The sequence below is a fragment of the Aspergillus piperis genome, assembly GCF_003184755.1.
Source record: "Aspergillus piperis CBS 112811 unplaced genomic scaffold BO85scaffold_17, whole genome shotgun sequence".
Taxonomy (NCBI): Eukaryota; Fungi; Ascomycota; class Eurotiomycetes; order Eurotiales; family Aspergillaceae; genus Aspergillus; species Aspergillus piperis.
This window is the reverse complement of record NW_020291607.1, coordinates 346,424-368,947: the sequence shown is the minus strand read 5'-3', so window position 1 is coordinate 368,947 and position 22,524 is coordinate 346,424. Positions and strand designations below refer to the sequence as shown.

Below are 22,524 nucleotides of genomic sequence, written 5' to 3'. Positions count from 1 at the left end.
AATGGCAGGCGGTGGAATTCTGTCGGTGAAGAAAACAAGCCTTAGTTATCTTCAGGTAAGAGTGTAGCGTCTTCCTATTACTGTTTAATCGGCCCTCCCAGGATTGGAGCCCCGTAATGACTCTTTCTTAGCTCAAGCTCTAATACTATCCAAGAATTGTGGTAGTCAGGTATAGCTTACCAGGCAAGAGGGGTAAATCATCTCCAGCTTTTGACTTTCGGGCAGTAATATTGTCTATCTGATCTAAACCTATTTCTTAAATCTATAGAACCATGGTTGGGCCTTTGCAAGCTCATGACTATTCGTTCTACGTAGTACTATTGTTACTACTGGTGATATGAACGGAAAAAGAGATGCAATCGATTTGATATAGTAGACTAGAAGACACAGAAGAGAAGGGCAAAAATTGTAAGGGGAAAAAATATAGAGGGAACACATCAGAGATAAGTGGTCCAAGGATCAGTATACTAAATCCAACAATTTCAGAAGATAGGCGCCGGGCTAAGAATAGCAGCAGAACGAGGGGGTCGCGCCATGCGCCATGGCGCGGGAGGCTTAATGAGCACGGCTGACAGTACATAGTTCGCAGCCTCGTGTCTTTGAGAATCGAATTCCATGTCCACCTGCAGTTTCATATAGTTTTCCGGTCTTGCACGAGTCCACGGTCTTGGAGGCTTACGTTAAGTGTCAGGCTGCGGAGCAAGAGGACGTGTGAAAAAGCCAGTGTCGGTCCTTTCAGTGGAATGAGGAGGAGGACCAGCGTCAGGGCTTTAGGGATGAGTTGAGCGGGTGGCCAGGCCAGTGAGGGTATTGTCATCAGTGCGAACGGCTGGCAGGCCGCCCTCTACTGGTACGTAGGTCTTCTTGCGCTAGTCGATCTCATAGCGGTTAGGATTGCGGAGCCGGTCTTCGGACACGGGATACATCACTGGAGTTCCTCGTATGCTAAGCGCAAGCAAGGTCGATATAGTCCCACGGCGACGTATGTCTCGAATGGCACTGGCCGGTACAGAAGTCGGGTAGAGTTGGTGCACTCGCAGGAATACATCCAGCACGAAAAGCTGACAGTTTCGTGTGAAAATGTTGTATATCTTGTAGTTCTCGTACACTTTGTTCACTGCATCCTCAACTTGGGCAAAAGTAGCGAAAGCGTCAGGTATTGTGAACGATCTGGTGGGTCAACTTTCATTGGGGAGCTCTGAAAGGTTCTTTGGATAACCTAGAAGATGTGGTACACGCGATGTAGCGTCTGCGCTCTTCATAGCCAATGTGATAGAGGATTCCTTTTGTTCCACCATTTGGTAAGGCAGAAAGATGGCCCAGTGGGAAAGACTGCCATGTCTCCAGGATATTATATGCAGCGGCAAAGGTCGGTCTTTTGGTATAGAAGCTAAACTAATGCTAGAAAGACTCGACATTCTGGCTCCGATAATGATGTTAGAAAAGGAATGGAGAACATTCTGTGCTAGTTAGTACTTGCCACAGCAATGTCTCTGGTTATATACCGTTCTTGTCATTCAATCTAAAGAGGGCCTTATGTGAAGATCCGATTTCACATGCACCCGTAGTAGTGAAAGTCAGCTTATAAGAAGTGAGCATCCTGGCTCTGTTGACACAGAATTCTAATCTTTCACTGGGTAGCCTAGCGGTATCATTTGGAGGATTCACAGTCCAAATCGTACTAGACTGAATCCTGACACCTAAGACGAGAGAAGTACTATGTAGATGGGAATCCTCTATTTATAACAACTCAATCACTACTAGTCTAAATTGATATATATATTGAATTTCAGGAAACTTCCGTACTAGGTAGTTACTATATTTTGACTCTCCTTCCATACAAGATTACTTTTAGTAGAGTAATTTATTGCTTATTTCCGGGGTTTACCGTACTGGAGTAGATAAGCGGGGGACATCCGCTGGCGAAACGGGTCCAGCCCATTTCTATTCCCCACCAATTTCTGCCAGCTCGGGAGTGGGCAGGAACCTACTATACACCCACACACCATGTCTGCCCTCGAAGACAGAGTATACGTAACAGGATGAGACAGATAGAACTAACTATGGCGCACGTGCGGAATAATAAAGCTACTGTGCTAAGAAGTTCTCCCGCTCCGGTGGTTGGCGCGCGCGGGCGGCTCATTTGAGGACGCCCAACAGTAGTTCGCGACCTCACTTCCTTCCTTCCCTCAGTCATACTCCCCCTCGCGGCTTCGCCATCATCTACAACATGTCAGAGGTAGAGGAAATTGAGGCCCGCCTGGCTAAGCAGCTGGAGGAATATCGGAGCATCATACTAGGCACAGACCTCTGCGACTATATGGGGAATCGCGTGGTGGAATCCCGAACCACGAGCGGTAACTTGGTCGCTGTGAAAGTGAACCGGAAGGAAGACTACAGGCGATCGGAAGCTGAAATGATGCAGTTTGCCCATGAAAAAGGGATCCTCACACCTCGGGTACGCGGTTGCTATGACGTGAAGAGGGGTGTCATAGCCACAGTGACTGACCGGGTGCCTGGCGATTCGCTTGATAAAGTCTGGCACACCTTAACCAAGTCTCAAAAGAAAAACATTGAACTCCAACTCAAGCAGCAGGTAGGTTTCATAACCTACATTGCCTGGTTGAGCAATTTGTGTGCTCACCTTTTCAAGGTACAAGAGATGCGGAAACACACCCAGCCGTATATTGGCCGTATCGGCAATGTCACGACATATAATTTCTTCGACCGCCTGCACAATAATGACATGGGTCCCTTTGCTTCAGAAGAGGAATTTGATGAGTGGTGCTTTGCCAGAGTTAAGTTTCCTTACCAATAGGCATTCTGGAAGCGATACTTGCCTAAGATGAGGAAGAAGAGGCCTTCAAAGTTCGTTTTGACACATGGTGATCTGTCTGCGCGGAATATTATGGTTCAGGATGGCCAGCTCACCGGCATCGTCGATTGGGCGTACAGTGGATTTTTCCCTGAATACATGGAGTATGCCTTGGCAACGGTCATTCATGAATCTATAGAGGATTGGTGGCTTCCCGTGCTGAAAAGGGTGCTGGAGCCCTCTGGGTATCTCCGGGCCAAATTTATCGCTACCATCAAGGATCGAGGGTGGTAGTCATCCTTGTCCTCTTGTTCTCTCTATTGTCCGTCTTCTTGTCCAATTTACCCTGGCGTCATGCGAGCTTCTCATGTCATTGATATGAATTTCGTCTAGAGGTGTTCTTAATTCCCCACTATTATGTACATCTTATGTTCCCTCATGTTTCCTCATGTCTACGCTAGATACCCACCCCTACATCGTGGCCCCGAAGGGTGTCTCACGCATACAATTCAGGCCGAGGCTGTTTCAATTTGTGCGATATAACCTCCTTAAAAATGTTGGATCAAGTTGTATTGACTCGTCTGCGTCACCCCATCTGTTCCCCGGGGCAATTGCGACTAGACGTAGAATGAATTTATCCCAATATGGAATATAGCTTTTTGTATTGAAATGGAGCAACATGTATTCAATACTAAAATTCACATAAGACCGCTGTTTTGTTATTATACTCATCTTGCTTTCCATGATATCAAGGTCATCAGCCTGCCCGTAGATCCAGACTCAAGGCCTTGCCGTCTTTGCTGGCGGCGCAGCATGTTCCCGCAGGGCCAGGTTCGAGTCGCTTCCCAAATCAATACCTCCTTTGATTTCCTCCAAGCTCGGCCTGCGTCCACGCTGTACTCGGACCCCAAGCAGCAGGAACCCGGCAGCAGCAATCAACCCAACGACAACTAGAGTCACAATCGCACCGATGACTCCTCCAACGGCGGGGCTGATTCCTTTGCGTCCGGAGGAAGAGGCTGCGCTACTACTCGGGCCATCGTTTCCATCATCCAGGACACCCGGACAGAATACAGCTGACGAAGACGAATCACACTGGAGGCACCACTCCTGCGTCGAATTCAGCGCAAAGGTCTGCATCTCAGCCTTGAACTCGCTATAGGGAACTTCGATGCTGCTGGGGCTGTGTCCAAAAAGCGGGTAAGATTGGAATTCCGGTGATGTTGTTCCATTGCGCAGGAGGAACCGCACATAAAGCTGAGACGGGTCAGGATAGGTTGGAAATGACTGGTTTTCCAGACTAAAGAGCTCAAAGGTGAGCGAGGCCCCGAGCGCAGGTCGTCCATAGAATTTTCCATTTGCCGGGGATGCAAGTTGCACGAGGGAGGTAAGAGCCACAGCAGGCTCGTAGCCTCCGAAGACGAATGTCAGTTTCCCACTGGTACCCCTGTAAAGAACATTGGTGTCGAATGCATCCAAGATACTTCCGGCTAGTGTCTGACCTGCAATTGTGCGAATGGCACTGCTATCGATTGGGCTTGACAATGATGTATCCGAGTTGCCGTTTGTTGCAAAAGTGTATTGATCGGCATACCAGCGCGCGAGCCTTATATCCTCTTGGCTGACGCTGTGCAACAATGTCTCGTTGTGCAAGAGCTGGTATTCTAAGAATTCAGAGACCGCAATGGAGTTCGCATAGTTGACCGAAGAGCGGTCAAAATCGCCTGACAGGGCCTGGATGTAAAGACGGTTGTAGAGCGCGTCAGACTCCTGTATCATTTGCTGAGCGTCCGTGCTAGCCTGATAGTCAGCATTGGCGATCTGATGCAGGAAGCAATTATCTTGGCCTGCCACCACGACCGACTGAGGGTCGTCCGAGCTCACGGTGACAATGGGCGGATATTGGTAGCCACCCATAGGGGCAGTCGCAAAGCTGCCATTGGCCATGAGATACGACGGGTCAGGATATTGCACGTCGTAAGTATCGTTGAGAGGTGGGTATAGCCCCTGCATAAAAGCCTGCGCTGACGCAATGACCGATGGATCGGTGGTAGACAGAATATCAAGATCTTCATCTTCGAGAGCATATGTAGAGATGCTCTCGATTCTCGTACTCGGACTGACGTCGGTCGAATGGATTGCAACATATCGGTCTCGGAAAGCAGACCCAGCTTCATACAGTGTGTTGGCACCATATGGTGTCAGAATATTGGGGCGAGGCAGGGCTGTCGGGACACGGTCTCCGTATAGAGTGTAAGCGAATACCGCCCAAACTTGCTCTTTCAAATCCTGAGCCGAAGCCTGAGTAGCTGCCTGCAGGATTGCCGCAAGGGCGACAAACTGGCGCGTAGAAAGCATTGTGGGGCTTCTTAAAGTCGGCCTTTCATGTAAAGTGAAGATGCTCAGTCGACACTATGGGTGAAGACTACCAAGCACTATCATGTATACACGAATGAGTGTCGATCATCCAACAGTGGGAGGGCCCCAGATAAAAGCATTAGCAGCACCGGTAGTTACATCCTACGGAACCGGGTCAAATAGAAAATGTTGAACCTGCGGGGAGTGCTCATGGAATATAGGGCGAGGAGGGTTCTAGAGGTGTCAAATTCAAGGACCGGTCCGTGTCTGGACTCCTCCAATGGTCGGTTAACGTCTGGTACAGACCACGGACGTAACTGCGCAATAATTTTGCCTACAATCAAGAACCATGGGAATTGCCTTTGTCCATCCGACAATCAGGGCTGAGCTGCTCGGAACACACCAGTCCTGTGTCTGCATCCCTAATCATGCCTATAGATGCTATAGAGATAGGTTAACTTAGACCCTTGCAGGAGGAGGTGTTCTCGACATGGCTATAGTGGTAGACGCGTCTATCTACTGTCACTTGTTGGCATCCTCGGGGATGAGTTCGTTCTGCATATGCCATTGTACCACTCTCCAATCATCCTAAAAAAGCAGCTAGAGCACGTCAGTGTGTTGCAATGATTTAAAGTAGAGGTCTAGAAAGAGATAGGAGGTAGTCTATGACGCATGGATAGAGTAGCATTGGACGGAAGTAACCTTGGATGAATGTTACCACTGAGGGGTCAAAAAGTGATCAAATGATACACTAGGAAGGGACTTTATAGTCAAAAAGTGAAGCCTGTTCCGGATTCAAAATGGGGTGTGTACCAGAGAGTGGTGGAAGAAGAGAAGAAGTAACAGTAGAATCTTGAGTATAGAGAGAGAGAAGTGGAGGATCAGGCACCCAAACAGACAAGAGAATGGGTTTCCGAAAGAGGAAAGGCCAGGAAGACGGTCGGGGAAACACAACAGAAGTACTACAACAGAACCTGGCAATGACCAAACAGACATAAATGGATATGTTGTCTTTCATCATACTGAAAGAAAAAATAAATAAATAGAATTTGAAAATGATATAGAACATTAAATCCAACTAGTGTACTATCTATGTCGTAAGTATCCCCAGGAAATAATGGAGCTGGAATCCACACCCCCAGCCGAGTTCCCCGACCGACCGGGCGGAGAGGGAAAAAGTAGGAAAAATCTGAGGGGGCGATTCTCAATCTAACACTTCCCAAAAGCCCTACGCCTGCGCCCTACCCCTAAGCCCTCATTTCTGCTCTTGGAAGTCAACGCCTATCCCTTCCATCAGGAATTGTTCCTATCATGGTCGACACGAGAGGTACAGACCCGTCTCTCGATGAGGCGGCCTCATCTGAGTTGCCTGTTCCCTCCGTGACCGATTCCGCCGCTCATGGTGAGTTCTCCTGCGCGCCGTTCGAAGGAGTCTCTGCTCCCGCTGGCCCCGGCAGCTTCCTGGGTAGATTGTCTTCAAATCAAACACCCGCAGTGATGAAGACTTTCTGTATGCCCTGTTTGTTTCCATTCACAGGGTTGACGTGAATTCACGGCAGTTTCCCCCAAAATGTCTCACCCTCTCGAGGAAGATGACGGTTCCCTCTCGCCGCCAGCTTCTAAGAAACGCCGTCTCGAATCCGAGCCAGCTGACCTTTCACTACCACCTCCACCGACCACCTTAACTGCAGATCAAGTACCGGGAAATCAGATTGAAGAAGAATTGGCATCTGCATTAGGCTCTGGTGTTGTCGACCCCGTGGACCATCCCGTGGACCGTCCTCTAGACACGCCCGCTCCCATCGAAGGATCTGCAGAAAGCGCGGTGCCACAACCAGAAAGCAGTGCTGATATTGATTCGGACATGGCTACTGTGATTTCAAGTATCATGAATCACGCAGAACGTGTGGAGGAACAATGTGTGTTAGGCCAGCAGCAACTGGCGGAGACCTCCAGCGCGTCGCCTCCGAAGGGCATGGTGTTTGTCAAAGCCAACTCACATCTGAAGATTCAGAGTCTGCCCATTCTTGACAATTTGGTAAGTCGCGACTTACTTCGCGTGACTTTGCTTACAGGATTCTAACCCGCGGTGTCTCTAGTCAACCCAGATTCTGTCGCTGCTAGCCAAGTCCTCGTATCAGGAAATCACGTCCTTCGTTTCCGAACCCGAGACCGAGAGTGGCCAAGCCTATGCGACCATGCGGTCGCTGTTCGATCATACAAAAAAAGTCTACTCGAGCAAAAAGTCCTTCCTTTCGCCTACAGAGCTGGAGCTCACCGAATCCTCCCAGATCGATATTATTCGCAAAGCCAATCTAGCATCCTTTGTTTCCAGTATTTTTGGCACGCAGGAGATCGGATTTTCGGAACTCAACGATAACTTCCTTGATGTGTTTGTTCCCGAAGGTGGCCGTCTACTCAAGGTGCAGGGTGCCTTGTTCTTGGAACTTAAGACCCAGGCGTTCATCGCATCGATGAACAATTCGGAAAGAACCCGAACCGAGCTGCTTTACGACCTGTTTCCCGATGAGCTGGAGCAACAGCTGCTTGATCGGCGTCCAGGGACTCGTCAGCTGGCTCCAAGTGAAGCGGACTTTGTCAAGCGGGCCGGTTCGCGCCGTGACATTCTGCTGAGCGACGTCAACAACGAGGAAGCCATGAAGGCCTTGCCGGACAAGTACCACTGGGAGGATTTTCTTCGAGACTTGAGCTCCTACATCACCAAGAACTTCGATACCATCAGCAACCAACAGGTCTGAATCCCCATCATTCATCTTTGCACGTGCCTGTACTAACGATGAGCCAGACGAAAAAGACCGCTAAGGGTCGACAACCATCCTCGTCCGACGGAGACTCACAGCCGTCCAATGCTCCTTTGCAGGGCCAATTCCCCGTCTCAACCCAGCCACCTGATGTTCCTGTTGACAGAAACATGCACGGCGACTTGGTTGCGCGTGCGGCTCGTGCGGCGCAAATTGCATTGCAAGGCCACGGCTTGAGACGCTCCCAGCAGCAGCAGGCCCAACAGAACCAGCAACAGCAACCGTCGCAGCAGCAACCACAGCAGCACCAACAACAGCATCAGATGCATCAACCCCAGCAACTTCAGCAGCAACCTCCTCAGCATGCGCCGCAGCAGGGGGGGCAGATTCTGCATGGCTATTCTGCTGCCCAGCCCACGGGTCAGATGCAGCATCAGCAGACTCACCAGCAGCCGTATCATCATAGTCCCGCTCCGTCCGGTTACCAGCAACCTCCTGGTCAACTAACTTTCCAGCAAAGCCCCCTGCAGGCCAACTTCCAGCAATACAACCATGTGACTCCTGCTTCGATTCCGCGACCCAACTCAGCCGCAGCCAACCATGGCTATATGCCGGGGATACCACACTACTCGCAGTCTCAGCCGACTCAAGTACTCTACGAGCGCGCGCGCATGGCGGCATCTGCCAAGTCGTCGCCTAGCAGCCGCAAGTCTGGGTTGCCCAGCCAGCGTCGGCCGTGGACGACGGAGGAGGAGAACGCATTGATGGCCGGGCTGGACCGGGTCAAGGGCCCGCACTGGAGTCAGATTCTTGCCATGTTTGGCCCGGGAGGCACTATCAGCGAAGCGCTGAAGGATCGCAACCAGGTTCAACTGAAGGACAAGGCGCGGAACTTGAAGCTGTTCTTCCTCAAGAGTGGCATTGAAGTGCCGTATTACCTGAAGTTTGTGACAGGAGAGCTAAAGACGCGTGCCCCTGCGCAGGCAGCCAAGCGCGAGGCCCGCGAACGGCAGAAGAAGCAGGGAGAAGAGGACAAGGCACATGTTGAAGGCATTAAGGGCATGATGGCGCTTGCCGGTGCACATGCGCAGCCGGTTGGAATGACACACGGCCACGATATGTCGGCATCGCCACTGCCACCAGATGCTGGAGCGCATGCGGCGTTTGACCAGACAGCCGAGCAGAACCTGATGCAGACGCTGGGACAAGAGGTGCATGGTGAAGCCTTTGGGCAGCATCACCACCACCATCACCATCACCAGCATCACCCGCATCATACCCACCATCAAGACCATGTTGATCCCAATATGCATCTTGGACAATAAAGCGTCCGTCATGGCTTGTGTTTAAGCTTCTGCTCAATGTCCATCTCATTCTTCTTTGCTCCTTTTCCACATGTATCAAAATGTGTTCTATGTTTTCTTTTGCGACATCTATTCTAGCGATTATGTTGATTTCCGATGTGACTGTCCGGGGGAGTTGATTGGGGGTCCCGAGGGTGCTTTGCTTGCTGGGGAGACGAACGGCCATGTAGAGTTGGGGCTGTGTACCAACATTGTTCATTTTTCGTAATTGCGAGGCAGCATTAGGGACTTAATGCAAGACTGTACTTTATGAATTGACTGTTCGGCCAATATCAAGCATGTAATTGCTGTAGACGTAGCCAGAAAGATACACTATAGTAGCAGAATCGGGCCGACCGCGGACAAGAGCAGAGAGACGAATGGCTCTCCGCTCCGGCAGCGCGACCCGGCCAGTCGACTCTCCGCCATCCCATCCATCTTTCAAGTCCCATTCATTCTTCGTCTTCCTCCCACACAACCCCCCTGCAGCTTATTCCCTTGTGCTGGTAACTCAGAACCAGCGCATCACCGCCATCCCGGCTCATTGTCTGACCGCCGACGCGCTCCTTCATTCACTATTGGACTAGTTCTGGCCGGCCCTCCCTTGCTCGCCAGCCACCAACCACCCATTACCACCACTCACCTTCATTCACTAGTAACACTACCACCATGGCCGACTCATCGGCTTCGCAACCTCCCCCTCCAGCTGCTGCTGCTGCTGCTGCTTCCACTTCCGCCCCGGCTCCAGCTCCAGCTCCCGCAGCATCGCAAGATTCCTCCGCGACTGTCGTCCCCAAACAAGAACCAGATACCGGTGACAACAACCTGGATGCATCTATCGAACAGGACATCGACCTAAACGCAAACAACACCGCCAACATGCCGAATCAGAATCCCGCTGGCAATGACGCCGCGGCCGCGGCCGAAAACTCCATCCCCGCGCCCACCTCCGTGGACGCTCTGGCGGCCGCCGCAGCGCCTGCCAAGAAAGAAACCAGCTTGCGGGAGTTCATGGGCAAGATGGATGAATATGCGCCGATTGTAAGCTTCCTTGCCTTTCCAGCTGGATTACCCTCCTATGTCACTTTTTTCTCTCCACTACCACCCTCGTTTACTTCCACCCCATATTTCTGTCCTATATCTTACTAACACGAATATCCTTAGATCCCCGACGCTGTAACAGCCCACTACCTCACTCTCGCCGGTCTCCCGCCTCCGGGTAACGGCCCCAATCAAACACCACCACACCTCGCCCGCCTCCTCGCTCTCGCAACCCAGAAATTCATTGCCGATATTGCCGCCGACTCGTATCAGTACGCGCGCATTCGCGCCTCCAACAGCTCCTCCGCCAGCAACCCCATGGGCAGTTTGAACGCCGCCTCGGGGTTGAACATGCCCGCCGGCGCTGCGGGTGTGGGATCCGCTGGTGCTGCGACAGGCGTATCAGGCGGCGATGCAGGAAAGGGCAAAGCGGGCACGCACTTGGGAATCCAGAGACCTGGGTTTGGAGGTGGTGGGTCAGGAGGTTCCGGACAGGGACGGACGGTGCTTACGATGGAGGATTTGGGTATGGCAGTGTCGGAGTATGGGGTTAGTGTCAAGAGGGGGGAGTTTTATCGGTGATTTTTTCCCCCTTTCTTTTTCCCACGTTGGGAATGCTTTGGGGGGTTTGTTTGTTGCAAACGTGCTGGATGTTCATGGGCATGGGCATGGGGATATGGGTAGATCGGAGACGGGACGGGATGGGATGTGCTGTTTTACTTTACTTTTTCTTTTCATCTTTGCTTGCTGGCGTAAAATACTGGGCAACGGCCGAACGATATCCTGCATGTGGGCCGAGTTTGAAATATACAAAAGGCGTTTAGGGCGGAGTTATCGAGATATGATATGATATGGTAGGAAGGGCGGCAACCAACAAAAAGAAAGAAGACAATAACTGAGACATTAATAGAAGTGACTTGATGTTCTGTGCTTTATGTGTTGAGAAGTCCATTGACCTGTTGAATTTTATGGTCTGTCTAGTAGTTTACATGCAACACGTAGATATACATTGGTGGAAGAATAAGCAGTAAGGAACTGGATATAACGCCCGAGATAATAAAAAAAGAACCTAGCCATGCAAATATGAAAATCACCACCTTTCTGTCCGTCTGCCTGTCTGTCTGCTATACCTCTTGAGCTGACAATCTACCTATCCCCATGTCGCAGAGGACCCAGTAAGATTCCAATGCAGAGCACACAGCAGGATAGCCACATAGCCAGACAGCCACACACAACCCTAAAAGCAATCATTTGTTCTTCGACTGCTTGTACGTGAATCTCTTCCGAGTCCTATCGAAACGATTCAGTTAGCAGTGATTCCATCATCATCATCATCATCATGATCACACGCCAATCGAATCTCTCGTTCTCCCGAATATCTCCCAACCGTCCTCTTGTCACCCAAAGCCTCCAACCTCCCCAACCTTCCATATCCCACCCCATCCTCCCCAGGAGAGAAAGAAAGAAAAAAAAAAGGAAAAGAGAAAAAAAAAAACTCACGCAACAAACTCCCCCAACTTCCTCCCGACCATCTCCTCCGTGATCACAACATCTTGATAAATCTTCCCATTGTGAACCTGGAACTTCAATCCCACGAAGTTAGGCAGGATCGTAGCGCTGCGCTTCTGCGTCTTGATCGGTGGTGTTCCTGGCGGAGCGGGGAGTTTGCGGGGGAGAGGGAGACTATTCATAGCTTCTGTTAGTATATATCTCTAGATCCATCGTATGTGTGTTCAGTGACGAGTTTAATCGACTAGGAGTCGAAGGTAATGGCATTGAGTTGCGGTGTTGATAACAGGTTATAATGTAGGTAGGGGAAGGAAAGGGAAATAAATGCGACGAGGACGTACGGGACGATGTTCGGGCCTGTTAGGTATGCAATGTTAGATGGGGTTCAATTTCTTCCAGGAAGATTCATCATAGAGGGATAAGAGGTAGTAGTAGACTCACCCTTCCAGACCGAGCGAGAGAAGAGAGCTCGCGTGGGAAACATCTTGGTGTTTTTTTTTGTGCTGTTGGCTTTTGGCTGATGCGGACCGGCGGCGGGTTTGCGATGGATGATTGATTGGGGTGGGTTTGAGATGGAGCGGAGGGCGGATGGATTATGTAAGATTTTTGTGCTTGGTTGGGGATTGGTCTATGGTCTAGTTATGATTTTATTTGCATTATATGTAAACTGATGAGGTCTTCGTGGTTATTGAGTTTTTTTTGTTATTCTAATACATATATATGTATTTATTGACATTTTAAGAAGCTAGTATAATTCATACAAAAATAAAATTGCCAAATTGGTGAGTTGAGTGAGTAAGAAGAGCGAAATGCGGTAGTATCCATATCTACTCCATACATGACATTGCGAATCCACTCTGCATGAGACAAAAAAGAAAAAAATGAATCATTTAGCTAGCATGTCCTGGTTTCGATCCAGGGACCTCCGGGTTATGAGCCCGGCGCTCTTCCCCTGAGCTAACATGCTGGGTTGGTTGAAGGGAATTTTGTTGTTAATGTTATGACTCAATAGGGTATGGATGGATGAATGTGTGATTGTTCCTAGATTTCAATGTGCGGCGGCGCTTCACGTGATATCAGATGTCCGGCTACAAACGGAGGTACGTTTCCTCCCCTTCAACTTCTATTTCAGGTTCTGTTTGTGATTTCCATGGTATATTGTGTTTTTTCTTATTTATGGTTTGGTGTTGCATGTGGTATGAGAAAATTATGTACCGTTGGCAGGTTATACATACATATCCTGAGTCGAGAAAGTGTAGTTAGTCGTTATTAGATGCATACATAGAAGCAGAATATTCCTCTATCAGGATATATTCCATGGTTCTGACATTCCACATGATCGGGTTTTCCTCTCATTAAGCTTGCCAGCTCATGATAACACTGGCAAGTGATGTAGGCATGTGCTATCGTAGACCAGTGGAGACCTCGTATAGATCACACTGCACAAGTAGCAACTCCTCGCCAAGGCAGCCTCAGCTTGATTTAACATTCGAAGGATCGTTCTGCTACAGACTATATTCTTGAGCACCGTATATACATCTTGATATCAGCCATGATGGTTTATACCATGATGTCAGCCCAACAATTCATTTGCCCGGCGTCGCTGGGAAGACATGCGAGAATGCATCAATGTACGGAAGACGATGGCCTCATGACTTGGCTGATAGGAGGGATGGTTTGGATTACTACGTTCGTCTAGCGACGGTCTGTAGGTTGTCATTGCCTGCCACTGTTTGAGATATTCGCGATCTACCACTGGAGATACTATATCATGAGATGTATGCCATTCTGCAGAAGTGTACTGCGCAGGGCAGTTCTCCGCATGGTGATATATACATCTATTGCGCTCGATTATCTCCCCTAGCATGCCCTGTGATGTAGGGATGTTTGACAATGTCAAAATGTAAGTTATCCTGCTAGTATAGAGTCTTGGAAGGTTAAGAAGAGGACCAACGAAGTCAGGCTATATCTTTGAGGGATAACGTGTAGCCTTGTCAAAGAGCAGACCGTAACAGATCAGAAGAGATCAATAAGAGAGTTTGTACGGACAATTTGATTGCTGTTCGGTTGTCTTGGTAAGAGAGCAGATGGGACAAAGAAAAAAAAGAATCAGATAGCATGTCCTGGTTTCGATCCAGGGACCTCCGGGTTATGAGCCCGGCGCTCTTCCCCTGAGCTAACATGCTTGGATTGATGTTGAAAGCTCCCCACTTTGGCACTATTATCCTAAGCTTGCGAGCCATGTGCACAGCACTCATCCATGTGCATATGTTCTACCCTGCAACATGAAGATTTATGCAACGGTATTCAGTACCAAATAATTGATGTACATTTGTATATTCGCTAACACCAAATTGTTTCATATAGCATCTAAATCGCCCGCGAGTTTCGATGCCTTGGCCTGCATATCGTACACTTACTCGACGGCAAGTCCGGACAGGATTTTGATCAAGTTCCGTATCCCTTTAAGCACATTCTCGTCCGGCCCCTGACCCGGTGTCCAACTGGCGTGGGCAAAATCGATCAGACGAAGGTCATGCACCTTCGGGGGATCCTCATCCTCATCATCTTCCAAATCCCCCAAGTCTCCCAGATCGGCCAGCTCGGCCATTTCGGGGTCGATGTTGATGTTGATTGCCTGGTGCGATTTGATTCCCTGACCGACCGGTATATCAACCACCTGGATTGACCCGCCCTGCTGGATGTGGAATTCCATGTTTTCCTCCTCCTCGTCTTCGTCTTCGTCCTCGGACTCACCCCGTTCAGGCCGGGGCTTTTGTTCCTCCACAAGCGCATATTCCATCGCTTCTGGATCTCCCTCATATACAATCAAAACACTTGAAGAATACATCCGGCTTTCCTCTGACTCCAACACATGCTGTACCTTTTTCAGTTCGTCCGCCAATCTCTGGGCGACCAACTGGGAGCGGTCAACGGCCCCAGCTTTGGCACCAGCAAGGAATTTTTGGAACCCTTCTATAACAGTGTCTTCAGTGAGAGACCGCCCATACCACTTGTCGTAGCGCTTATATCCATCTTTCTCGATGACCTCGCCCCGCGCCCCCTCGGAACCCTCGTATTTCGTAGCATACGGATCGGTTTTACTTCCTTCGTCGCTTTCTCCACTCACGCCCGTCCAGACCTTCATTCCCGCAATCCGGAATCCCAGCTTTGAGCTTGTCGTCTCCTGGGATACAGCATCTAGTTTCGCTCGCTTCTGGGGCGGCGCATCATCAGCCCATAGCCTTGCGCCCAGCTTCACGTCCAAAACGTTCGGCCGCTTAAACCCCGAAGCCACGTTTTCCAGCACAATAGATATTCCTGTCTCCAGCTTCTTCCCGTTCGAAGGAACCCATGGTAAATCCTGCGCGGTACTCGCCGATCCCGGGGTTGCCGCGCTGGGCTGCGCTGGTGCGGTCGCGCCCGGCGTGCCCGATGTCGAGGAGTAGTCTGATCCGGGGAGAACAATCGCACCAGACTGCTGCGCAGCTTCGATGGCGGAGAACTGCTGCTGGTCGGCAGATGCCAAAGTCCCTATGTATGTAGGGATAAACTCTCTGAATTCCGGGTGGAGGGCGCTAGACTCGTAAAACGCGACTTCTTCGGGGGTGCAGGGCTTTGCGATAAAGGAGCCGGACAAAGTGCATTGGACACCGTCGCTGTATTAGTAGCACGAGGTCAGTAACCTGTAACGACTCGTATGCTGAGCAGACAAACATTGCTTGGGGAGGGGGTGAAAATAGGAGTGCTGGCCATGAAGCATCTCGTATCTTGCGGCAAGGGCGGAGAGGCAGAACTTACTGGCCAGCGGCGGCATGGTCAAAAGCGACAAAGCTGTCGGTGTCCAGTTTCTGGGTTTTCAAGCTGTCCGACCGCGACGAAGACATATTGGGTGTCCGGAAGAACTAAGGGATTATTCACTGTCCAACAGAGACCGTTGGATTCTAGACGGCATTCCGCATGAGTTGAGTCACGGGCGATGAGAATTGGAAGCGATGCGGAAGGGCGCAGGACGAGTCGGGTAGGGGAGGAGAGGAAAAAAAAGATGTATATGGTATATATATCTAGGCAAATGCCGGAGAAGAGTAAAAGGAGGGAAAGGAGGCAATCAAACAAAGGAGAGAGTAATAGGTCGATAGGGCAAACAAAGGGTTGGCAGAAAAAGGAGGGACAAGCCACAGGAGGTGGTGGTGAGTGAAAAGAAGTGGTGGAAGTTGCTGGTTTTGTTCCGAGCTGAAGTGACGTGCAACCGCGGAGAATCATGCAAGCATCCGCTCTTCTTGCGCTGGACGATGGACTGACCTTTTTCCCCAAGGAAACACAAGGCGGCCCGAGCAAACCTGCACCGCCCAGGGATCCCCGAGACGAACTCAAAGGAATGGTCGGTATTAAAAATGTAATCATCCGAGAAGGCTCGAGTGCAGCCCAGAGGAAGTATAATACCAGGCGCTATGATGCCGCATGCCGGCGATCATTCGCTGGAAGTTCTTCTCTATACTTCATCGTTCCACTGGATTTCACCCGCGCTTTGCTGAGAAAATTACCAATAACCAGCACGTCAGCTTATACTGGTGCCAGATTTCAGCCTGCTTGAATATGGTGCCATAGAGAGTCATGGTCTAATTCACTCACTCATCCTTGACTAATTTCATTTCATGGTGATGGTGAGTTATCTGCATGTTGCATCATGATAGGAGTTTATGTACGAAAGCCATGTCATCCATACGCCCAGGAACTTCAACTGGCACTGATTTTTTCAGAGCCAGTTACACAGACGAGGCTGTATGTTCAAATTATCGTTTCTCCTCCTTCTCTCTGGCCCTCTCATTGCACACTGCTGCGCTTTCATCCCCCGCCGCAACTTCTCGCGACTTTCCTCACTTCAAACGGACCTGCGCTGGGGTTTCTCCTGCTATATTGATCTGATCCACCGAGACTCCCGCCTCTTCCGACTTTCCTATGGAAGCACCAGGGGTTTGCGGCAGATGTTTGGCGTATAGGGACTCGGCATGACCTGTAGACTCAACCTCCCCAGTGCGTATCACCCCTCGCATAGCCTCGTGCAAAGGGGTGTGCCTTGGTGATTGCGCGAATTTACATCTGCACCCCGCTAAATAAGCTGTCGGGCTGCCTCGATGGCAGCCTTGTCTCTGATCCCTGTTTGCTCCAGCAGCCGGTTCGCAGATTCGGGCTCAGACACTCGGGATCTTGGTATGCGCGAGTCAGTTGATGCAATAGATTACGTCCCTCGGAGTTACCGACGCGGGCATCTGCTCCACGCGCTGGCAGCAATTTGAGTAGAGGGATAAGTGAGCCATTGGCTTTGGCATGAGGCTGGATGGCTTAACTTGCAGCAGGGATTCCCTAGTAATGGGAAACCTTCACTGTGTCTGAATTGGTCTCCAGCAACAGGCCCACCGTGTCCAGGAGCATCATGCGGCTGAAGCCTTTGTAGTGAGAGTTGACCCCAGTTATCCTGGCAGACCACCATCGTTGCTGGCAACTTCATATCCTCTCTTCGTTGATGCTCCATCAGGGTGCAAATAGTAATCCCCTTTCAGTACAAGATCGCAATATGCAGCGACATGATGCTGGCATATGGATCTGCTCACACTTCAATAGATCTCCCACGCCTGGCCCTTGTGCAGATAAGTTTTGTAAACAATCAGCAGCAGAGCCATCTCATAGTTACCACGGTAGAAAGCTGCCCCAAGCAAAGCGCTTTTCTTATCTGGAACCATTTCCAAGACACTCAATCACCCACGCTTAGTTCTCACCCAGCAGAAACCTAATCACAGCACTCAGTAATGCCATCTTCCCTCAAATTCGCCTCGAGGATGGCCTTGGTACTGACCTTAGCAAAGGCCTAGGCTCGGGAGCAGACAAGGCCCAGAGAAAATGTAATATGGCCCACCGCACTGGTTTTACAAGCTGGAAAAGGCCTTTGGTGCCTGGTAAATGTGGCATATATTGAGCTAAATCATTACTATTCATCCGTAGACATGAATTTTCACAATAGTCTTGATCTCTAGCAGCCCAATCAATGCGTCTCCTACCATTTCCCTTGAGGTATCGATATCACTTCATGGTATGAACGGCATCTACCAGCCTAATAAATGCTGGCATGGAAGGAACCGGCTTTGTCCCAGTCATTTAACAGGTGAATCCCTCTTACTCGCTTCACTGCCAGTGCTTTCTATCACGTTCGACTCTTCCATCATTGGCTGTGAATCCAGGAAGTCTCAGATCTAATCTACTGTCAATAAATCAAAGATCTTCAAAACAATGTTTCACGGTGTTCCTCGTGCAACTTCCGAGTTCCAACTCCCACACGTCCAGATTACCCCTCCAGCTTTTATCTCTCTCTTTTTTCTTCCCTCGCTTTCCTCCCTCCCCTCATCCTCTTCTTAAGGCCGATTCCTTATTCTTTATCTCATCTCAAGAGTCTGCTACTGCACTCACGATGTCGGACTCTCAGGATCCTTCAGATACTGGCAAAGAGCTTCCTTTTCGCCCAGCTGCATCTAAAGCCATCAACGATCCTCAGCGGACGGACCAGTTACCAAAAACAGCGGAAGATAAACCAGACTCGGCCCCTAACAGTCCTAAATCCCAGTCACTCGAAGAGTTGCCCATTGAGTTTGACCAGGCCAAGAAGAAAAAGAAGAAGAGCAAGACGCGCCCCAAAAGCAAGCGTGGAAAGGTGAGAATGCTAACTGATGCAACGACCTGCAGCCAGACTAAGGTCTACAGAACAGGCCAACCGGCTTCGAAGAGTACTACGTCGACGCGCCCATTACCCCCGAGGAATTTAGCGCTGAGAAGGAGCTCTACAATGTGTATGTCCCCAAACTTCCATGTTTAGCACCTGCTAACCGCAATATGCGTGAAGCTCGCGACCTCTCACCCAGTAAGTCTTGCCACCCCTTGGATTCGGCTCTCATCTGACTAGTCCAAGCCGAATTGAGGATGCCCTTCTACGCTACCAAAAGAATCGGCGTCTGGAGTCAGACAGAAGAGATGTTTTTCTGAAATATCTGGCATATGGCGGGGTGAACGTTGGTCAGAGAATGTTCGGGGGTCTGGACGGCCGTGACCTCCAGCAACTGGACAGCAAACAGATCTTACAGGCGCGAGCAATGACCAGTGTAGGCAAGGACAGATCTAATCTTACCGTGGATTTTGATGCAGTCGTTCGCGGCTTTCTGTACGAGTTATACACGCCTTGAAACTACGTTTGACTGACTCCTAATAGGACTTCCTTCTTTCCATACTATTTCAATCCGGAAACTGAAGATATGATTAAGCTGGCGACAGTCACCATCCGCAACTTTCTCTCCTACCTCCTCTACCACGATGTATGCCCGGAGTACAACGATAACATCGACCAGGCTAGGATATCGTGCGATATAGCTACGAGGGAGCTGTGGAACAACCACCAACTCATGGCCAAAGGCCCTGGTGACTTCAACTCGTGTTGCTTCTTGCTTTTCGGCGGAGAGCTCCATGACACATATGTGGAGGACAATCAATGGAAAAACTCCAAGGACGATGCGCCTCGCCTGACGACTGAAACAGCCCGCAAAATCGTCAAATTCGCCCTCGCCGGCGCGGGAGAAAATCGTCATGCCCTCCGGTTCCAGGAACTGACCGAGAATGATACGCTGTGCGCAGTGCGTATTGAGGATATTGATGGGTTTGAAATTACCGCTGTTCATCCTCCCGGAGAAGACGTCCGCGAGTTTTACCAGACGCTTGCTCCGGATCTTGTTCCCGTCGGAAAGCTGCTAGCAAGGGCTTACCGAGATCCAGGTATGCCTGATTTCGACCTCAGCCCGGAGGAGCAAGTGGCACAGCAGCCGGAAAAGAACTTTGAATTCTTCATGGAGGACAACATACTTCAGTACTGCTACCCGGGAATGAAGGTAATCACTCCGGTATGGGAGCTGAACTGTGGATTCCATTATTTCGAGGATGCGTATAGAACGTATGGTTCCAACTACACCCCACTCGTAAATGACTTGATGCTTGGATGGAAGGAGCCGAGAGATTTAGCCAAAGCAGAGAGTGATGGAGAGGATGACTCGTCTGTTACTCTGTGAGCATCGCCAGAGCAGGCCTGTCCGCGGAAGCTCAATTCTTAGGATTCTAACAGCTACTATCATATTCTCATCTTAGTCACGGCTCATTTCCAGATAGTCAAAACAAATTGATTTCTATTGGAACATATATTCATAGCAGCTGCACCAGCTCAAGGCTTCAGCATCGACTTGCCGGTGGTCTTTCTACCCTCCAGATCGGTGTGAGCCTGGGCAACCTCCTCCAAGGGGTACACCTTGTGAACCTTGGCCTTGAGCTTGTTAGACAGGAGAAGCGAGAACAGCTCATTGACGTAGAACTCGAACTCCTCGCGGGTCTCAATGTAGCCGAAGAGCTGAGGCCGAGCGACCTTGACACACTTGGGGGAGAGTTTCCTATAAAGCCATCAGCATCGCACCTCACACCACCAACCAGAGTAGGAATCAACTTACTGCAAAGGCAAAGGCGGCACCGGACCACTAGCATTGCCAAACCAAACAATAGTACCCTTGCGCTTGACGCTCTCCAAGCTTCCCTCCCAAGTATCCTTGCCAACCGAATCAAAAACAACGTCAACGCCCTTACCACCCGTAATCTCCTTCACCTGCTTCACCCAGTCCTTGCCTTCCTCACTGCGGTAATCAATCACCACATCAGCACCCAGGCTCTTCGCCAGCTGGCACTTCTCAGGACCACCAGCCGTTCCGATGACCTTCGCGCCGATGGACTTCAGCACCTGCGTCATCAGGGTACCCGCCCCGCCAGCCGCAGCATGCACCAACACCCACTCATCCTTCTGCACGGGATACGTCTCCTTCGCCAACGTGAGAACCGTCAATCCACTCAGGAATGACGCCATCAGGTTCTCATCCGTGATCCCCTCGGGGATCTTGATCGTCTTGGCCATCGGCACCGCCGTGTACTCGGCATATCCGCCAGTGCTGAGCCAGGCCACCCGATCTCCGACCTGGAAATTGTAGGGGTTGGGGCCGTCACCCAATGCGACGATGGTACCGGCGCCCTCGCGACCCAGGATCTCGGGCTTCGCGGAGGGGTAGAGGCCTGTGCGGAAGTACGTGTCGATGTAGTTGATGCCGGAGATGTTGTTCTTCACGAGGACTTGGCCTTCCTTAGGCGTGGGGACGGGATGGTCGGACTTGAACTCGAGAACCTCGGGGCCGCCGAGCTTCTCGACCAGGACGGCCTTCATGGTTTGAGGGACGGACATGGTGGTGAGGGTGCGGATGGGGGATGCGATGGTGGGGTGGAGGTGGGAGTTGATTGCGGAGAGTCGTTGGATCGCTGGGGAAGACAGGGTTGATGTAGTAGTGGTGGTGGTGGTGATGGATGGAATAGAGGATCGGATAAGACGAGGAAAGACGCGATGGAGGGGCATTGGATAATCGGGGGTATTTCTAGTTGCGCGATGAGGGGTGGGACAGCAGGTGGGTTAAGTATATCCGGATAGTCGGGTGGGGGAAGGTGGAAGTTCTTCCCCCGGCTACGATTGACGGAGCTCGACGGTCTTGCTGGTTGGTTTTTGCCGAAAGTGGACCGCGACTTGAGGCAGTCGATTCCCGTCATTTGAAGCTTGATTTTCTGCGCTTCTTCCCCGCAGTTCTTCATTATTCTGCGTTGCGCTTGCGGATATTGGGTCAGGATGTCCGATGCGTCTCCGCACTGTATCACCGGGATCTGAAGCAGACCTTTCGGTCGGTATTTTCTACTGCGCTCATTGGTATTCGCTGTTTCAGCTATTCAGCGACTTCTTTCCTACTCTCTGGCAATAATTCCAGAGTCCATAGAATGACCACCTCTGCATCCGACGGAGTGACGCCATCGGCTGCAAGTCCGAACCGTCGGGAATATAGCTGACAAATGCCGGCTTCCTGCCGACGGACCGTGCTGTACACAGCTGAGTCAGCTTTGCATAGCGATATTATTCCTTGATGCATAAATTCCCGATCGGGACATATACTCGTGCTTCTCCAGAAACATTCCGGATTGTCTTCATCCTCCATCCATTGGGCCTTCATCCTCTTCATCCCTTCCGCGGACAACTTCATTATGCATCATCCAGTTCAGCCAGACAACTCAGCCCCCCTGTGTTACCGCCTCGCTATGCATATTGCCACCGTTTGCTCTTTCACCGTCTTTCCTACTGATGTCATAGCAGTGTCGCTTCCAACAGTGAATCGTATATCATTGGAAGCTACTGATCTCCCCAGCATCATCGGTCAGGGGGCATGCAGCTCATCCCAAAAGGTGGCACCAGTAGCTGATGACGCCCAATGTGCCGAGTTGCCCGGTATCCCTTGAGCGGAGGCTGTGTGGCTTTGCCAAAAAGCGTGTCGGGCTCACGACGTGCTGTGCCTACTGTATACTAGACCAACAATCATCCACGCCAATACTCGAAAGTGGCGCCTTTCCCGCAGACTAAAATCTCTTTCGCCCGTCAGCGTACCTAATCGGTCGACGGAAAGCGGGGATAGCGAATGAATGAATCTGCCAGCACAGGTTGTCCCACAGTCTGACAGACCACACTTGACCTCACCTGCATAGGGATGGGATGGTTTCATGAGCGACTCCTTGTTGACATGGCTAAAGGAGATCCATT

The 22,524-nt window shown here is 50.6% G+C and overlaps 8 protein-coding genes and 2 non-coding genes across 10 annotated transcripts; 4 read left to right on the top strand and 6 right to left on the bottom strand.

The window, feature by feature from the left end:
- Nucleotides 1–1,968: 1,968 nt before the first annotated feature.
- On the top strand, nt 1,969–3,109 carry BO85DRAFT_470806 (aminoglycoside phosphotransferase family protein; the record flags this gene model as incomplete). The annotated part of the gene is made up of 3 exons (XM_025662425.1): nt 1,969–2,596; nt 2,654–2,802; nt 2,851–3,109. The coding sequence occupies exons 1-3, from the start codon at nt 2,231–2,233 to the stop codon at nt 3,107–3,109; spliced, it is 774 nt and encodes a 257-aa protein (XP_025512896.1). The 5' UTR covers nt 1,969–2,230.
- Nucleotides 3,110–3,401: 292 nt separating this feature from the next.
- Nucleotides 3,402–5,549, bottom strand: BO85DRAFT_88625 (uncharacterized protein). Its single transcript, XM_025665757.1, has one exon. It carries the CDS (start codon nt 5,171–5,173, stop codon nt 3,596–3,598), a length of 1,578 nt encoding a protein of 525 aa, XP_025512895.1. The 5' UTR covers nt 5,174–5,549; the 3' UTR covers nt 3,402–3,595.
- Nucleotides 5,550–6,247: 698 nt separating this feature from the next.
- On the top strand, nt 6,248–9,557 carry BO85DRAFT_451861 (putative MYB DNA binding protein (Tbf1)). Its single transcript, XM_025660689.1, has 4 exons — nt 6,248–6,575; nt 6,733–7,211; nt 7,273–7,926; nt 7,980–9,557. Exons 2-4 carry the CDS (start codon nt 6,744–6,746, stop codon nt 9,258–9,260), a joined length of 2,403 nt encoding a protein of 800 aa, XP_025512894.1. The 5' UTR covers nt 6,248–6,575; nt 6,733–6,743; the 3' UTR covers nt 9,261–9,557.
- Nucleotides 9,558–9,698: 141 nt separating this feature from the next.
- On the top strand, nt 9,699–11,249 carry BO85DRAFT_402785 (putative TFIID and and SAGA complex TAF10 subunit). The gene is made up of 2 exons (XM_025657205.1): nt 9,699–10,319; nt 10,443–11,249. The coding sequence occupies exons 1-2, from the start codon at nt 9,948–9,950 to the stop codon at nt 10,899–10,901; spliced, it is 831 nt and encodes a 276-aa protein (XP_025512893.1). The 5' UTR covers nt 9,699–9,947; the 3' UTR covers nt 10,902–11,249.
- Nucleotides 11,250–11,501: 252 nt separating this feature from the next.
- On the bottom strand, nt 11,502–12,359 carry BO85DRAFT_451859 (mitochondrial 37S ribosomal uS19m domain-containing protein). Its single transcript, XM_025660688.1, has 2 exons — nt 12,270–12,359; nt 11,502–12,185 (listed from the first exon to the last, which is right to left on the bottom strand). Exon 2 carries the CDS (start codon nt 12,008–12,010, stop codon nt 11,816–11,818), a length of 195 nt encoding a protein of 64 aa, XP_025512892.1. The 5' UTR covers nt 12,011–12,185; nt 12,270–12,359; the 3' UTR covers nt 11,502–11,815.
- A 364-nt stretch (nt 12,360–12,723) lies between these two features.
- Nucleotides 12,724–12,795, bottom strand: BO85DRAFT_t210. The gene has a single exon. It is a non-coding gene; the product is annotated as a tRNA-Met (tRNA).
- A 1,147-nt stretch (nt 12,796–13,942) lies between these two features.
- Nucleotides 13,943–14,014, bottom strand: BO85DRAFT_t209. The gene has a single exon. It is a non-coding gene; the product is annotated as a tRNA-Met (tRNA).
- Nucleotides 14,015–14,244: 230 nt separating this feature from the next.
- On the bottom strand, nt 14,245–15,872 carry BO85DRAFT_470802 (inositol polyphosphate multikinase; the record flags this gene model as incomplete). The annotated part of the gene is made up of 2 exons (XM_025662424.1): nt 15,630–15,872; nt 14,245–15,487 (listed from the first exon to the last, which is right to left on the bottom strand). Exons 1-2 carry the CDS (start codon nt 15,713–15,715, stop codon nt 14,245–14,247), a joined length of 1,329 nt encoding a protein of 442 aa, XP_025512891.1. The 5' UTR covers nt 15,716–15,872.
- Nucleotides 15,873–17,988: 2,116 nt separating this feature from the next.
- Nucleotides 17,989–20,057, top strand: BO85DRAFT_451855 (uncharacterized protein). Its single transcript, XM_025660687.1, has 5 exons — nt 17,989–18,531; nt 18,582–18,667; nt 18,721–18,738; nt 18,787–19,035; nt 19,084–20,057. The coding sequence occupies exons 1-5, from the start codon at nt 18,292–18,294 to the stop codon at nt 19,928–19,930; spliced, it is 1,440 nt and encodes a 479-aa protein (XP_025512890.1). The 5' UTR covers nt 17,989–18,291; the 3' UTR covers nt 19,931–20,057.
- BO85DRAFT_451853 (quinone oxidoreductase family protein) lies at nt 19,951–21,552 on the bottom strand. Its single transcript, XM_025660686.1, has 2 exons — nt 20,360–21,552; nt 19,951–20,302 (listed from the first exon to the last, which is right to left on the bottom strand). Exons 1-2 carry the CDS (start codon nt 21,301–21,303, stop codon nt 20,080–20,082), a joined length of 1,167 nt encoding a protein of 388 aa, XP_025512889.1. The 5' UTR covers nt 21,304–21,552; the 3' UTR covers nt 19,951–20,079.
- Nucleotides 21,553–22,524: the final 972 nt, after the last annotated feature.